Source organism: Oncorhynchus mykiss, chromosome 10 (assembly GCF_013265735.2).
Source record: "Oncorhynchus mykiss isolate Arlee chromosome 10, USDA_OmykA_1.1, whole genome shotgun sequence".
Taxonomy (NCBI): Eukaryota; Metazoa; Chordata; class Actinopteri; order Salmoniformes; family Salmonidae; genus Oncorhynchus; species Oncorhynchus mykiss.
The window spans coordinates 35,090,890-35,104,279 of record NC_048574.1 but is presented as its reverse complement, the minus strand read 5'-3'; the positions used below and the strand labels follow the sequence as shown (position 1 = coordinate 35,104,279).

Here is a 13,390-nt window from a genome sequence, read left to right as displayed (position 1 = left end):
TAGAGGCAGGCGGTCAAGCAATATCCACCGTTATAGTACGGATGAAGCCTGAGCTGGAATGGGAAGCTAACTGAAGCTGGCTAGCTTTAGAAAACCCTGAGTAGATCTAGCTTGCAGGGGGTATACCCCTCTGCTCTTTGAGCCTGTAAGTTACCCTTCAGTGTGTGTTTACAGCAGCTTTCCTCAGTCTAAACATTGACTCACCCCCAGGCACTCTATGCATTTGTATTATTTCTTTATCTACAACTTAACTAAATCAAGACTTGAAGCAAAGTCAAAAAAGAGAATAGTTGCTAATATTCTACTACTAATACTGACTTCTGTCCTCTCCACTGTGGCCAGTGGACTTTGGGGTGAGTGCTCAGCTGGACAGGACTGTGGGGCGCAGGAACACCTTCATCGGTACGCCTTATTGGATGGCCCCTGAGGTCATCGCCTGTGACGAGAACCCTGACTCCACCTATGACTACAGGGTAATGACCCCTTTCCATCCTAACGTGTGACTATGTTTGTGTTTGAGAGTGGCTACTAATTCTCACTGGTGTGTCCACAGAGTGATATCTGGTCCCTGGGGATCACAGCCATAGAGACGGCAGAGGGAGCTCCTCGTAAGTACAGTACAGTGAGCCCACACACACATCTGACTCCACTTTATTACCCTATTCATCTACAAACACACACACACACACACACAGCCACGAAACAGCTTTATCTCCAGCTCTCAAGAACACATTCCGCATAACATAAACCTGCAGTAGAGAGATTGAATAATCTTCCTCCTGTCTCATTACTGGCCCGTAAATCAAGCCCCGTGTTTAAGAGGTGGCTCATTCACCACTGTGCTGCTCATGTAAGATACGAGGTGGGGGGGGGGGGGGGCTATTGATCTGTGGCGCTAGATTGTCTACTCTATATCAAATCGCAAAGCACTACAGTGCCTTCAGAAAGTATTCGTACCCCTTGACTTATTCCACATTTTGTGTTAGACTGAATTCAAAATGTATAAAATATATTTATGTTCTCACCCATCTACACACAATACCTCATAATGACAGTGAAAATGTTTTTGGAAATTTTAGCTAATTTATTGAAATGAAATGCAGATATCTAATTTACATAATTATACCCCTTTGCTATGACACTCCAAATTGAGCTTCGGTGCATCCAATTTCCTTTAATCTTCCTTGATGTCACTACAACTTCATCCACCTGTGCCAATTCAATAGTTTGGACATGATTTAGAAAGAAACACACCTGTCTATATAAGGTCCTACAGCTGACAGTGCATGTCAGAGCAGAGACTATACCATATACCAAGTTCAAGAAACTGTCTGTAGATCTCAGAGACAATTATGATGAGGCATATCTGGGGAAGGGTATAAAACAATTACTAGAGTGCTGAAAATCTCCAAGAGCACAGTGGTCTCCATCATTGGGAAATTGAAGAAATATGGTACTACCAACACTGCCTAGAGCTGGCTGTCCAACCAAACTGAGCAACTGGACAAGAAGGAACTTTGTCAGGGGGGTGACCAAGACCCCAATAACCACTCTGACAGAACTATGGAGTTTTTGGGCTGAGATGGGAGAGCCTGCCAGAAGGACAACTGTCTCTACAGCATTTCACCAAGCTAGGCCCCACCCACTTGGGAGACTGGCCCACCCACTGGGGAGCAAGGCCCAGCTTTTCAGAATTGGTTTTTCCCCACAAAATGGCTTTATTACAGACATGAATACTTGTCATTTTCATCAGCTGTCTGGGTGGCTGGTCTCAGACGATCCCGCAGGTGAAGAAGCCTGATCTGGAGTTCCTGGGCTGACGTGGTACATGTAGTCTATGGTTGTGATGCCGGTTGGACGTAATACCAAAATCTCTAAAACAAGAGGCGGCTTATGGAAGAGAAATTAACATGACATTTTCTGGCAACAGCTCGGTTGGTCATTCCTGCAGTCAGCATGCCAATTGCATGCTCCCTCAACTTGAGACATATGTGGCACTGGGTTGTGTGACACAACTGCACATTCTGAGTGGCCTTTTATTGCCCCCAGCACAAGGTACACCTGTGTAATGATCATGCTGTTTAATGAGCTTGATATGCCACACCAGTCAGGTGGATGGATTATCTTGGCAAAGGAGAAATGCTCACTATCTGGGATGTAAACTAATTTGTTCAGTATAATACATTTTGAATTCAGGCTGTAACACAACAAAATGTTGAATAATTCAAGGGGTATGAATACTTTCTAAAGGCACTGTATCACTTCACACTGCTCCCACTGTAGGCAGCTTTGAAGGGAGGGGGGGGGGGGGGGGGGTGCCTAACTGAAGGAGTCTCTCTCGGAAGCCTGGTGCTCCTGCTGTTGCTGTACCCACCTAGTATGCATGACATAGCCCATGGGTCGTTCAATGACATTAGTGTTTTTTGTGTCCCTTTTGATATTTTAAGAGTGTGCACAAATATTTAATTTTAAAAGCCTGTGATATTAAATGAAGAGCCCTCTAACATGGACCACATGAAAATGAAGACTTGCTAAAATGAAGCATTTTGACATAACCCTCTGTGCACCCTTTGTGACCCCATTTCCGTTTCACCATCATTGTAAAGCCCTAGTTATGTTGCATTGACAAGGTCATTTATTATGTATTTACTGTTATTATTGGTTCCTTTTAAGGTCAAATAAAAAAAACTGTACCCTCATTTTAAGGTCAACCCTGTTAAGTGAACTAAATACATTTTAATATGGTGAAACTATTCCTTAAAAAAATATTTTTTATAAATCCAAACAGCATTTTAACATCTTATGCTCAAACCCTAGTGTAAAAGCAGGTGAGCTGGCTCTACTCTTTTTGGCCAAGTTCTGGTGTTTTGTGGTGGAAAACTGAGCATGTCAAGCATAACACGTCAGCCCTGTTATCCATAACACGTCAGCCCTGTTATCCATAACACGTCAGCCCTGTTATCCATAACACGTCAGCCCTGTTATCCATAACACGTCAGCCCTGTTATCCATAACACGTCAGCCCTGTTATCCATAACACGTCAGCCCTGTTATCCATAACACGTCAGCCCTGTTATCCATAACACGTCAGCCCTGTTATCCATAACACGTCAGCCCTGTTATCCATAACACGTCAGCCCTGTTATCCATAACACGTCAGCCCTGTTATCCATAGCTAGAGGCTAGAAATGTTTTATATTTTTTTTGTTTGTATTATCTTTTACCAGATCTAATGTGTTATTCTTCTACATTCATTTCACATTTCCACAAACTTCAAAGTGTTTCCTTTCAAATGGTATCAGGAATATGCATATCCTTGCTTCAGGTCCTGAGCTACAGGCAGTTAGATTTGGGTATGTCATTTTAGTCAAATATTTTTTTAAAGGGTCCGATCCCTAAAAATAAATCGCCAACCCTGTTACTTTACTTGGCACTTAATAGGCACTTACTATAGTAATTTAGTTTATTTAACCTCTTGAGATGGGAAAACAAATTGGTGTGGTGTGCCGTCATTAATTATGCAACATGGACTTACATTCTCACTAATACTGTGTTAGTTTCTACTGGTTACTGTGGGATACTACTGGCTAATTGTCGTTTTTCAAAACCTTACCAAACCACCCTGTGGTCTGACATGAGCAGACTAGTTTCACTAATTTGAACAAACCGACATACATTCTAGATGTGCAAAACAGGTGAAACGTGCCCGTCTGTCTGTACAGGTGGTCTGTCTGTACAGGTGTCACATTTAAGTTCCCACAGATGCACATACAAAACATATCCAGCACAACCCTCGTATAGAGTAAGGTATGGCCAACTTCAACTGGTCATGTAATCATTGTGTCGTCACAAGGTTCTGAAATAAAACCCACTGAATGCCTTGGGCAGTATCAGAAGTACCGCCAGTGTATGCATTCTAGAATGCCTTTTATTGTTGAGCTGATAACCTAACCAGACAGGTTTTGCTAGCTACGCTGGGAAGACGAGGAGTAACAGTGTTGCTCAAACAAGACAATGGGGCAATAGGTGTGAGGGAACAAAGAAAGGATAACGATTGGGATTAGGAAGACCACAGATATTGACTGGGAGTAGCTAGGTTATTAGTGTCACAATTCTCTGCAAAGAACTATGTGCTCCATTACAAGTGTATACTGTATAGTAATATACTACTGGTATTTATACTGTATAGTAATATACTACTGGTATTTATACTGTATACTAATACACTACTGGTATTTAAATTCTGTTTTGATTTAAATGCTTGGTGGGTATAATACCAATCCATAATACCTTTTCCCCATACCTCTTGCTCTCCCCCCTCTCTCTCCACCTCCAGCTCTGTGTGATATGCACCCAATGAGAGCTCTGTTCCTCATCCCGAGGAACCCTCCTCCCAAACTCAAGTCCAAGAAGTGGTGAGTGTGCTGTTTAGATTCTGCTGTTGTTTTATCTGAAACGTCAGTTTTATTTTAGGACATAGCTATTTTGTCTTGACTCCCCTCACTGCCCTCCATCCCTTCCTCTGCAGTGATAAGATTCCTTCCTTACCCTAGCCCTGCTGCGCTTTACGGAACTATTTACATCCAACACCAGCTGGATTCCTTTCATACACTGGAAGTACAGTGGCATATGAGAAATGTTATCACTAAGACTAAATCAACATTAGGGCTGTGGCGGTCATGACATTTTCTCAGTTGGTTATTGTCATGCAAAAGACTGCCAGTCTCACGGTAATTTACCGTTAATTAACATAAACACGTTTAGTATTTCCAGGCCTCAACACATACAAGCCGCTGATACGCGCCTTTGGAACATCTACATTAAAACGTAGTATAATAGTATAATATAGCAATTGAATATACACCAACACAATAAATCCATGATTTATTTTATTCACGTCTAAAGAAACATTATGATATGAGGAAAATGTATTTCCGAAGAACAGAATATGAGTTGGCCTACTGTAGGCGTATGTTATTTGGCAATGCTCCTGCTTTAGGCTTGTTCATTTAGCTGACAAGCTATTCTTATGTCCTGTGACATTATATTATTTTATGTTATAGTAAGAAGAATATAATTGAACTTAGCTGAATAAAGTAGAAAGGATATTTTTACCATTACAGAGCAAGTGCGCATATGAAGTGGCTATGTTGAGCAAGTCCTATGTGCTAGATTTAGAGTGAATTGTCAACTTTAGTTGTGAATGATACAGACCTTTTTAGAATGCCTTAGAAATCACAAAATACATGGGCTACATGACGCTACTATAGGCTATTGATGGTTTGAGAAAGTAGCAAAAACATCTTGAGCTCTGTTCTTTGCCTCATCAGTCAGTTAACATGACCATAATGAATTCTGTAGCCTTTATGTGCTTATTTTGATTATATAAATGCTTCAAAATTCACAAAATTATCTCATAGAACTCTTCTAAGCCTGTGTTTACCACAGGCCTTATTTTTGGTGTTTATCCCCCCAAAAACGATTCTTTCCCCATTAATTCCCCCATAGCAATGGCTGAACGAACCAGAGGTAACTCATTTACATTTTTTAGGACTACAAACTGTGGAGGTCTATTAGTCCAGTAGTCACCAACCGGTCGATATCCAAGGCATTCCTAGTTGATCATCAAACGTTTCTGTAAAAAGCCCAATGATAAAAGCCTTGCGTTCCCATGAAAATACCAGTGAAAGATCTACCTAAAGGAGCACTGTTGTACATTGCCACTTTAAATGAATGGACACTGACTGTCTTGCTGTCTCTATTTCACTCTCCCACACACACAGACCTTTCCTGTTCTTCTTCTCTTTTTCTGAACACTCTTCTTGGGATAGTTTCATTCCCAATTACATGTGACCTACAGGAGATACCAGGCCTCCTAAAAGTCCCACTCACACCAGCTGTCCCATCTCTGTCCACCAAACAGATGTTACTCATTATCCTCCTCTGCCTCACCTGACTCTTACATTCATTACCCCCCCCTTCAGGTCTAAGAAGTTTATAGATTTTATTGAGGGCTGCCTGGTGAAGACGTACACCAGCCGGCCGTCCACAGAGCAGCTCTTGAAGCACTCATTCATCCGGGACCAGCCCACAGAGCGCCAAGTCCGCATCCAGCTCAAAGACCACATTGACCGCACACGCAAGAAGAGGGGAGAGAAGGGTGAGAGAGGGAAGGGCCGGCCTGAACCTGACTGAGGCCTCTGTAATTTGGGTTGAGCTATTTTGTGTTTTCCATATAATGGTTGTTGGAGGGTGGGGTGTATTTTTGATTGGAGGGTGGGGGTGAGGTGTATTATGGTATGGAGGGTGAGGTGTATTATGGTATGGAGGGTGAGGTGTATTATGGTATGGAGGGTGAGGTGTATTATGGTATGGAGGGTGAGGTGTATTATGGTATGGAGGGTGAGGTGTATTATGGTATGGAGGGTGAGGTGTATTATGGTATGGGGAGTGAGATGTATTATGGTATGGGGAGTGAGGTGTATTATGGTATGGGGAGTGAGGTGTATTATGGTATGGAGGGTGAGGTGTATTATGGTATGGAGGGTGAGGTGTATTATGGTATGGAGGGTGAGGTGTATTATGGTATGGAGGGTGAGGTGTATTATGGTATGGAGGGTGAGGTGTATTATGGTATGGAGGGTGAGGTGTATTATGGTATGGGGAGTGAGATGTATTATGGTATGGAGGGTGAGGTGTATTATGGTATGGAGGGTGAGGTGTATTATGGTATGGGGAGTGAGATGTATTATGGTATGGGGAGTGAGGTGTATTATGGTATGGGGGGTGAGGTGTATTATGGTATGGGGAGTGAGATGTATTATGGTATGGGGAGTGAGGTGTATTATGGTATGGAGGGTGAGGTGTATTATGGTATGGGGAGTGAGATGTATTATGGTATGGGGAGTGAGGTGTATTATGGTATGGAGGGTGAGGTGTATTATGGTATGGAGGGTGGGGTGTATTATGGTATGGAGGGTGAGGTGTATTATGGTATGCAGGGTGAGGTGTATTATGGTATGGAGGGTGAGGTGTATTATGGTATGGAGGGTGAGGTGTATTATGGTATGGGGAGTGAGGTGTATTATGGTATAGAGAGTGAGGTGTATTATGGTATAGAGGGTGAGGTGTATTATGGTATGGGGAGTGAGGTGTATTATGGTATGGAGGGTGAGGTGTATTATGGTATAGAGGTTGAGGTGTGTTATGGTATAGACTCTATACCATAACACACCTCAACCTCTATACCATAATACACCTCACCCTCCATACCATAATACACCTCACCCTCTATACTATAGAGGGTGAGGTGTATTATGGTATGGGGGAGTGAGGTGTATTATGGTATGGAGGGTGAGGTGTATTATGGTATGGAGGGTGAGGTGTATTATGGTATGGAGGGTGAGGTGTATTATGGTATGGGGGGTGAGGTGTATTATGGTATGGGGAGTGAGATGTATTATGGTATGGGGAGTGAGATGTATTATGGTATGGGGAGTGAGGTGTATTATGGTATGGAGGGTGAGGTGTATTATGGTATGGGGGGTGAGGTGTATTATGGTATGGGGAGTGAGATGTATTATGGTATGGAGGGTGAGGTGTATTATGGTATGGGGGTAAGGGTGGGGTGTATTATGGTATGGAGGTTGAGATGTATTATGGTATGGAGGGTGAGGTGTATTATGGTATGGGGGGTGAGGTGTATTATGGTATGGAGGGTGAGGTGTATTATGGTATGGAGAGTGGGATGTATTATGGTATGGAGGGTGAGAGTGGGATGTATTATGGTATGGAGGGTGAGAGTGGGATGTATTATGGTATGGAGGGTGAGAGTGGGATGTATTATGGTATGGAGGGTGAGAGTGGGATGTATTATGGTATGGAGGGTGAGAGTAGGATGTATTATGGTCATTGTTTGCAGTACTAAAGTGCATTCTGCAAAATATTTAGACACCTTCACTTTTTCCACATTTTGTTACGTTACAGCCTTATTCTAAAATGGATCAAATATTTTTTTTCACTCATCAATCTACAAGCAATACCCCATAATGACAAGGAAAAAACTATATAATGCATTATTTACCTAACTATTCAGACCCTTTGTTATGAGACTCGCAATTGAGATCAGGTGCATCCTGTTTCCATTGATCATCCTTGAGATGTTTATACAACTTGATGGGAGTCCATCTGTGGTAAATTCAATTGATTGGACATGATTTGGAAAGGCACACACCTGTCTATATAAGGTCCCATTGTTGACAGTGCAAGTCAGAGCAAAAAACAAGTAATGAGATCAAAGGAATTGTCCGTAGAGCTCAGAGATAGGATTGTGTCGATGCACAGTATCAAAACATTTCTGCAGCATTGAAAGTCCTTCAAGAACACAGTGGCTTCCCATCATTTTTAAATGGAAGAAGTTTGGAACCACCAAGACTCTTCCTAGGCCAGATGGAAGCCACTCCTCATTAAAAGGCACATGACAGCCTGCTTGGAGTTTGCCAAAATGCACCTAAAGGACTCTCAGACCATGTGAAACAAGATACTTTGGTCTGATGAAACCAAGATTGAGCTATTTGGCCTGAAAGCAAAGTGTCACATCTGGAGGAAACCTGGCACCATCCCTACGGTGAAGCATGGTGGTGCCAGCATCATGCTGTGGGGATGTTTTTCAGCGGCAGGGACTGGGAACCAGTCAGGATCGAGGGAAAGATGATTGGAGCAAAGTACAGAGATATCCTTGATGAAAACCTGCTCCAGAGCACTCAGGATCTGACTGTGGCAAAGGTTCACCTTCCAACAGGACAACGACCCTAAGCACACAGCCAAGACAATGCAGGAGTGTCTTCGGGACCCGTCTCTGAATGTCCTTGAGTGGCCCAACCAGAGCCTGGACTTGAACCCGATCGAACAGCACTGGAGAGACCTGAAAATAGCTGTGCAGCGACACTCCTCATCCAACCTGACAGAGCTTGAGAGGATTTGCAGAGAAGAATGGGAGAAACTACCCAAATACAAGTGTGCCAAGCTTATAGCGTCATACCCAAGAAGACACAATGCTATAATCGTTGCCAATGGTGCTTCAACAACGTACTTAGTAAAGGGTCTGAATACTTACGTAAATGTGATATTTCGGGTATTATTTAAAAATAAATTGCAAACATTTCTAAAAACATGTTTTTGCTTTGTAATTATGGGGTATTGGGACTAGATTGATTGAGGCGTACATTTTTTTTTTTAATCCATAATTGAATAAGGATGTAACGTAACAATGTGGGAAAAAATCAAGGGGTCTGAATACTTTCCGAATGCACTGTAGATGCTATGCGTTCTCACTTCTGTTCTCTCTCTTACTGTCTTTGTTTCAGAGGAGACAGAGTATGAGTACAGTGGCAGTGATGAGGAGGATGAGAACCGTGGGGAAGACGGAGAGTCCAGGTAACACAACACCACCCCAACAACGTTACTACCCCAAGCAATACTGCAGTAATATAAGACCACATTGCCCTGAGATGAATGACACAATCTCCTGCTTCTCTACTATGATCTTTCCATCACCTCATCCTGCTATATGTCTCTGTCTCTCTGCATCGTCCTCTCTAACCCTTCAACCTTTCTCTCTCTCTCCGTCCTCTAGTACCTCCATCTTGAATGTGCCTGGTGAGTCGACGTTGAGGCGGGACTTCCTGCGTCTGCAGCAGGAGAACAAGGAGCGATCAGAGGCTCTGAAGAGACAGCAGGCCCAGCTGGCCGCCCAGCGCCGAGACCCAGAGGAACACAAGAGACAGCTGCTGCACGACCGACAGAAACGCATCGAGGAGCAGAAAGAACAGCGCCGCCGCCTGGAAGAGGTAATACACACAGGCCTTATATCAATTACATTTGCTCACCTCCTGCGCCTTCTCTCCTCTGTCCTCTCTCACCTCCTGCGCCCTCTCTCCTCCGTCCTCTCTCACCTCCTGTGCTCTCTCTCCTCTGTCCTCTCTCACCTCCTGCGCCCTCTCTCCTCTGTCCTCTCTCACCTCCTGTGCCCTCTCTCCTCCGTCCTCTCTCATCTCCTGCGCCCTCTCTCATCTGTCCTCTCTCACCTCCTGCGCCCTCTCTCCTCCGTCCTCTCTCACCTCCTGTGCCCTCTCTCCTCCGTCCTCTCTCACCTCCTGCGCCCTCTCTCCTCTGTCCTCTCTCACCTCCTGTGCCCTCTCTCCTCCGTCCTCTCTCATCTCCTGCGCCCTCTCTCATCTGTCCTCTCTCACCTCCTGCGCCCTCTCTCCTCCGTCCTCTCTCACCTCCTGTGCCCTCTCTCCTCCGTCCTCTCTCACCTCCTGCGCCCTCTCTCCTCCGTCCTCTCTCAGGAGGGTAGGACTGTCTTCTGTTTGTCTACTAACAAATTTACACACACCTCAACCACTTATCGGTTTCCGAGTCACGGAGGAGAGAGGACGGAGGACTGGCTTTTGCCCAAATGAGAGCACTCCACTTACACACGATCACACACAGCCTTATCAACTGCGGCTAGTGTTCTTTAGCAGGTTCAAGTAAACCACAATTTTACCCTTTGAGGTAAAACCAGTGACCAACTTGGTTCAGCTGACTTTATTCTAACTTACAGAGAATGAATCATCACAAGCTTTTATACAGCTATCTATGTCACCCCAAGTCTCTAAGGTTTTCACAGTAGCCAGGTTTACTGGGCTTGTACTAGGCTGTTATGTATATTGCCAAAACACACTGTACAGTATTTTTGAAGATGCCATAATACAGCAGGATATGAAGCTTGCTAATTTAGCAAGTTGGTAATGCCAGGTAGCCTAGTGGTTAGAGCGTTGGGCCAGTAACCGAAAGGTTGCTGGGTCGAATCCCTGAGCTGACAAGGTAAAAATCTGTCGTTCTGCCCCTGAACAAGGCAGTTAACCCAAGGTTCCCCGGTAGGCAGTCATTGTAAATAAGAATTTGTTCTTAACTGACTTGCCTAGTTAAATAAAAGTTAAATTAAAAAAGCTATCTATATTGCAATTTTTTTATAACTAATATTATAATAAATAATTGTACATTTCTGTGCCAACTAAAATAATTCAACTGGATTTAAATCTCAAATGTTAGATTCACCACATGCAGTAGATGGGAATTGATTATCAGGTCAGGGAGAGAACATTTTTTTATCGCTGAATGTTCTCTGGAGATAGTTCATTAATTGGCAACAACAAAAGAGAAGACAAGCATCTTAAATGTAAAACATGTCATTAGCAAGTTATATCTTGTTTTAATACAACAATGAGGAAGCCTCTCTTAAGGGAGATGTTTTAATAGGGAGGATGTATTCTCTTTTCAGAAGGCGGCTTAAATCTATTCAGGGCGATACTAATTAAAGTGGTGCTCCAGAGCTTTTGTATAATTTCAGCCAGTAGTTTTGGAAGTAGTGCTCACAAACCAAAACAGATCCCTGAAAATTGTAGACAATTGTGTACTACGTCATGCAATTCGTATGATATGTTACGAATAGGAATTTGTACAAGTATGTTAAGAATTTGTAAGTGCTGAAGATCCCGGACTGCATCTTTAACCCTTTAGCCCTATTCTCAACTGGCTGGCAGAGCATGTTTTGACAATGGATTTCGAAGTGGATATGAAAAGAAACTTGACGTTAACTTAATTGGTCAACTCCCCCAGCCCTACTGCATCAAAAAACATACTTTGTATATTTTGGGGTTGCTGCAGTTCAGTGTTGTGGCACTGTAACTTTGCTCACTCGGGGCTGTAAGAACTCTGTCACAAAATATATGGGATAAGAGGCAGGAATTCAGTTGATGAGGGATTAATATTGCACCATTCCTGTTAGTAGAGACCTTGAAGAGTAGTCATGTGAAAATAAATTAAAATGTAAAAAGCCTAAAAAGTAAGAATTTTGTAAAAATGTGCTCAACCAGGCGGTTGTCACTGTATGTAATAAAAGAGAACTACACTTTGTCATACATTATTATCTCAAAATGTCTGAATATGTGGGAAACATGGTGGAAGAACCTGGATCATTTTAAATATATAATTCCTTTTGGAGGCACATTGTAACATACACAACCTGAAAACACATTAATTTCAATGTAATTGAATATTCATGTTTGAACATAAATTACCATAATTTGTATTTTTTATAAATCCACATTTACCAAAGCGTACCCATCTATAAACTCCATTGAAGCAGACCTAAAGTATGTTTTTAAAATATTATTGAGTCGAGTAAAATCAAATGTATTTATATAGCCCTTCTTACATCAGCTGATGTTACAAAGTGCTCTACAGAAACCCAGCCTAAAACCCCAAACAGCAAGCAATGCCGGTGTAGAAGCACAGTGGCTAGGAAAAACTCCCTAGAAAGGCCGGAACCTAGGAATAAACCTAGAGAGGAACCAGGCTATGTGGGGAGGCCAGTCCTCTTCTGGCTGTGCCGGGTAGAGATTATAACAGTACATGGCCAAGATGTTCAAATGTTCATAGATGACCAGCATGGTCAAATAATAATAGTCACAGTAGTTGTCGAGGGTGCAACAAGTCAGCACCTCAGGAGTAAATGTCAGTTGGCTTTTCATAGCCGATCATTAAGAGTATCTCTACCGCTCTGTCTCTAGAGAGTTGAAAACAGCAGGTCTGGGACATAGCACATCCGGTGAACAGGTCAAGGTTCCATAGCCGCAGGCAGAACAGTTGAAAGTGGAGCAGCAGCACGGCCAGGTGGACTGGGGACAGCAAGGAGTCATCATGCCAGGTAGTCCTGAGGCATGGTCCTAGGGCTCAGGTCCTCCGAGAGAGAGAAAGAGCGAGAGAGAGAATTAGAGAGAGAAAACCCATTACATGGGTTTCTGTACAGCACTTTGTGACATCAGCTGATGTAAGAAGGGCTTCATAAATACATTTGATTGAATGCATTTCAATTCGCAGGTGTGCCTTGTTGAAAGTTAATTTGTGGAATTTCTTAATGCAATTGAACCAATCAGTTGTGTTGTGTTGTGACAAGGTATACAGAATATAGCATATTTGGTAAAATACCAAGTCCATATTATGGCAAGAACAGCTCAAATAAGCAAAGAGAAACGACAGTCCATCATTACATTAAGACATGAAGGTCAGTCAATCCGGAATTTCAAGAACTTTCAAAGTTTCTTCAAGAGCAGTAGCAGAAACCATCAAGCGCTATGATGAAACTGGCTCTCATGGGGACCACCACAGGAAAGGAAGACCCAGAGTTACCTCTGCTGCAGAGGATAAATTCATTAGAGTTACCAGCCTCAGAAATTGCAGCCCAAATAAATGCTTCACAGAGTTCAAGTAACAGACACATCTCAACATCAACTGTTCAGAGGAGACTGCGTGAATCAGGCCTTCAATGTCGAATTGCTTCAAA

At 43.0% G+C, this 13,390-nt stretch overlaps 1 protein-coding gene across 7 annotated transcripts in view; it reads left to right on the top strand.

Moving 5' to 3' along the window:
* Positions 1-13,390, top strand: part of LOC110533727 (misshapen-like kinase 1) — a 47,646-nt gene that overhangs the window by 15,883 nt on the left and 18,373 nt on the right. For all 7 annotated transcript variants that reach the window (XM_036990118.1, XM_021618202.2, XM_036990120.1 and 4 more), the window contains 6 exons: positions 343-473; positions 554-608; positions 4,337-4,415; positions 5,985-6,160; positions 9,366-9,435; positions 9,635-9,848. In XM_036990118.1, the coding sequence (XP_036846013.1) occupies positions 343-473; positions 554-608; positions 4,337-4,415; positions 5,985-6,160; positions 9,366-9,435; positions 9,635-9,848 (725 nt within the window). The remainder of the gene's footprint in view (positions 1-342; positions 474-553; positions 609-4,336; positions 4,416-5,984; positions 6,161-9,365; positions 9,436-9,634; positions 9,849-13,390) is intronic.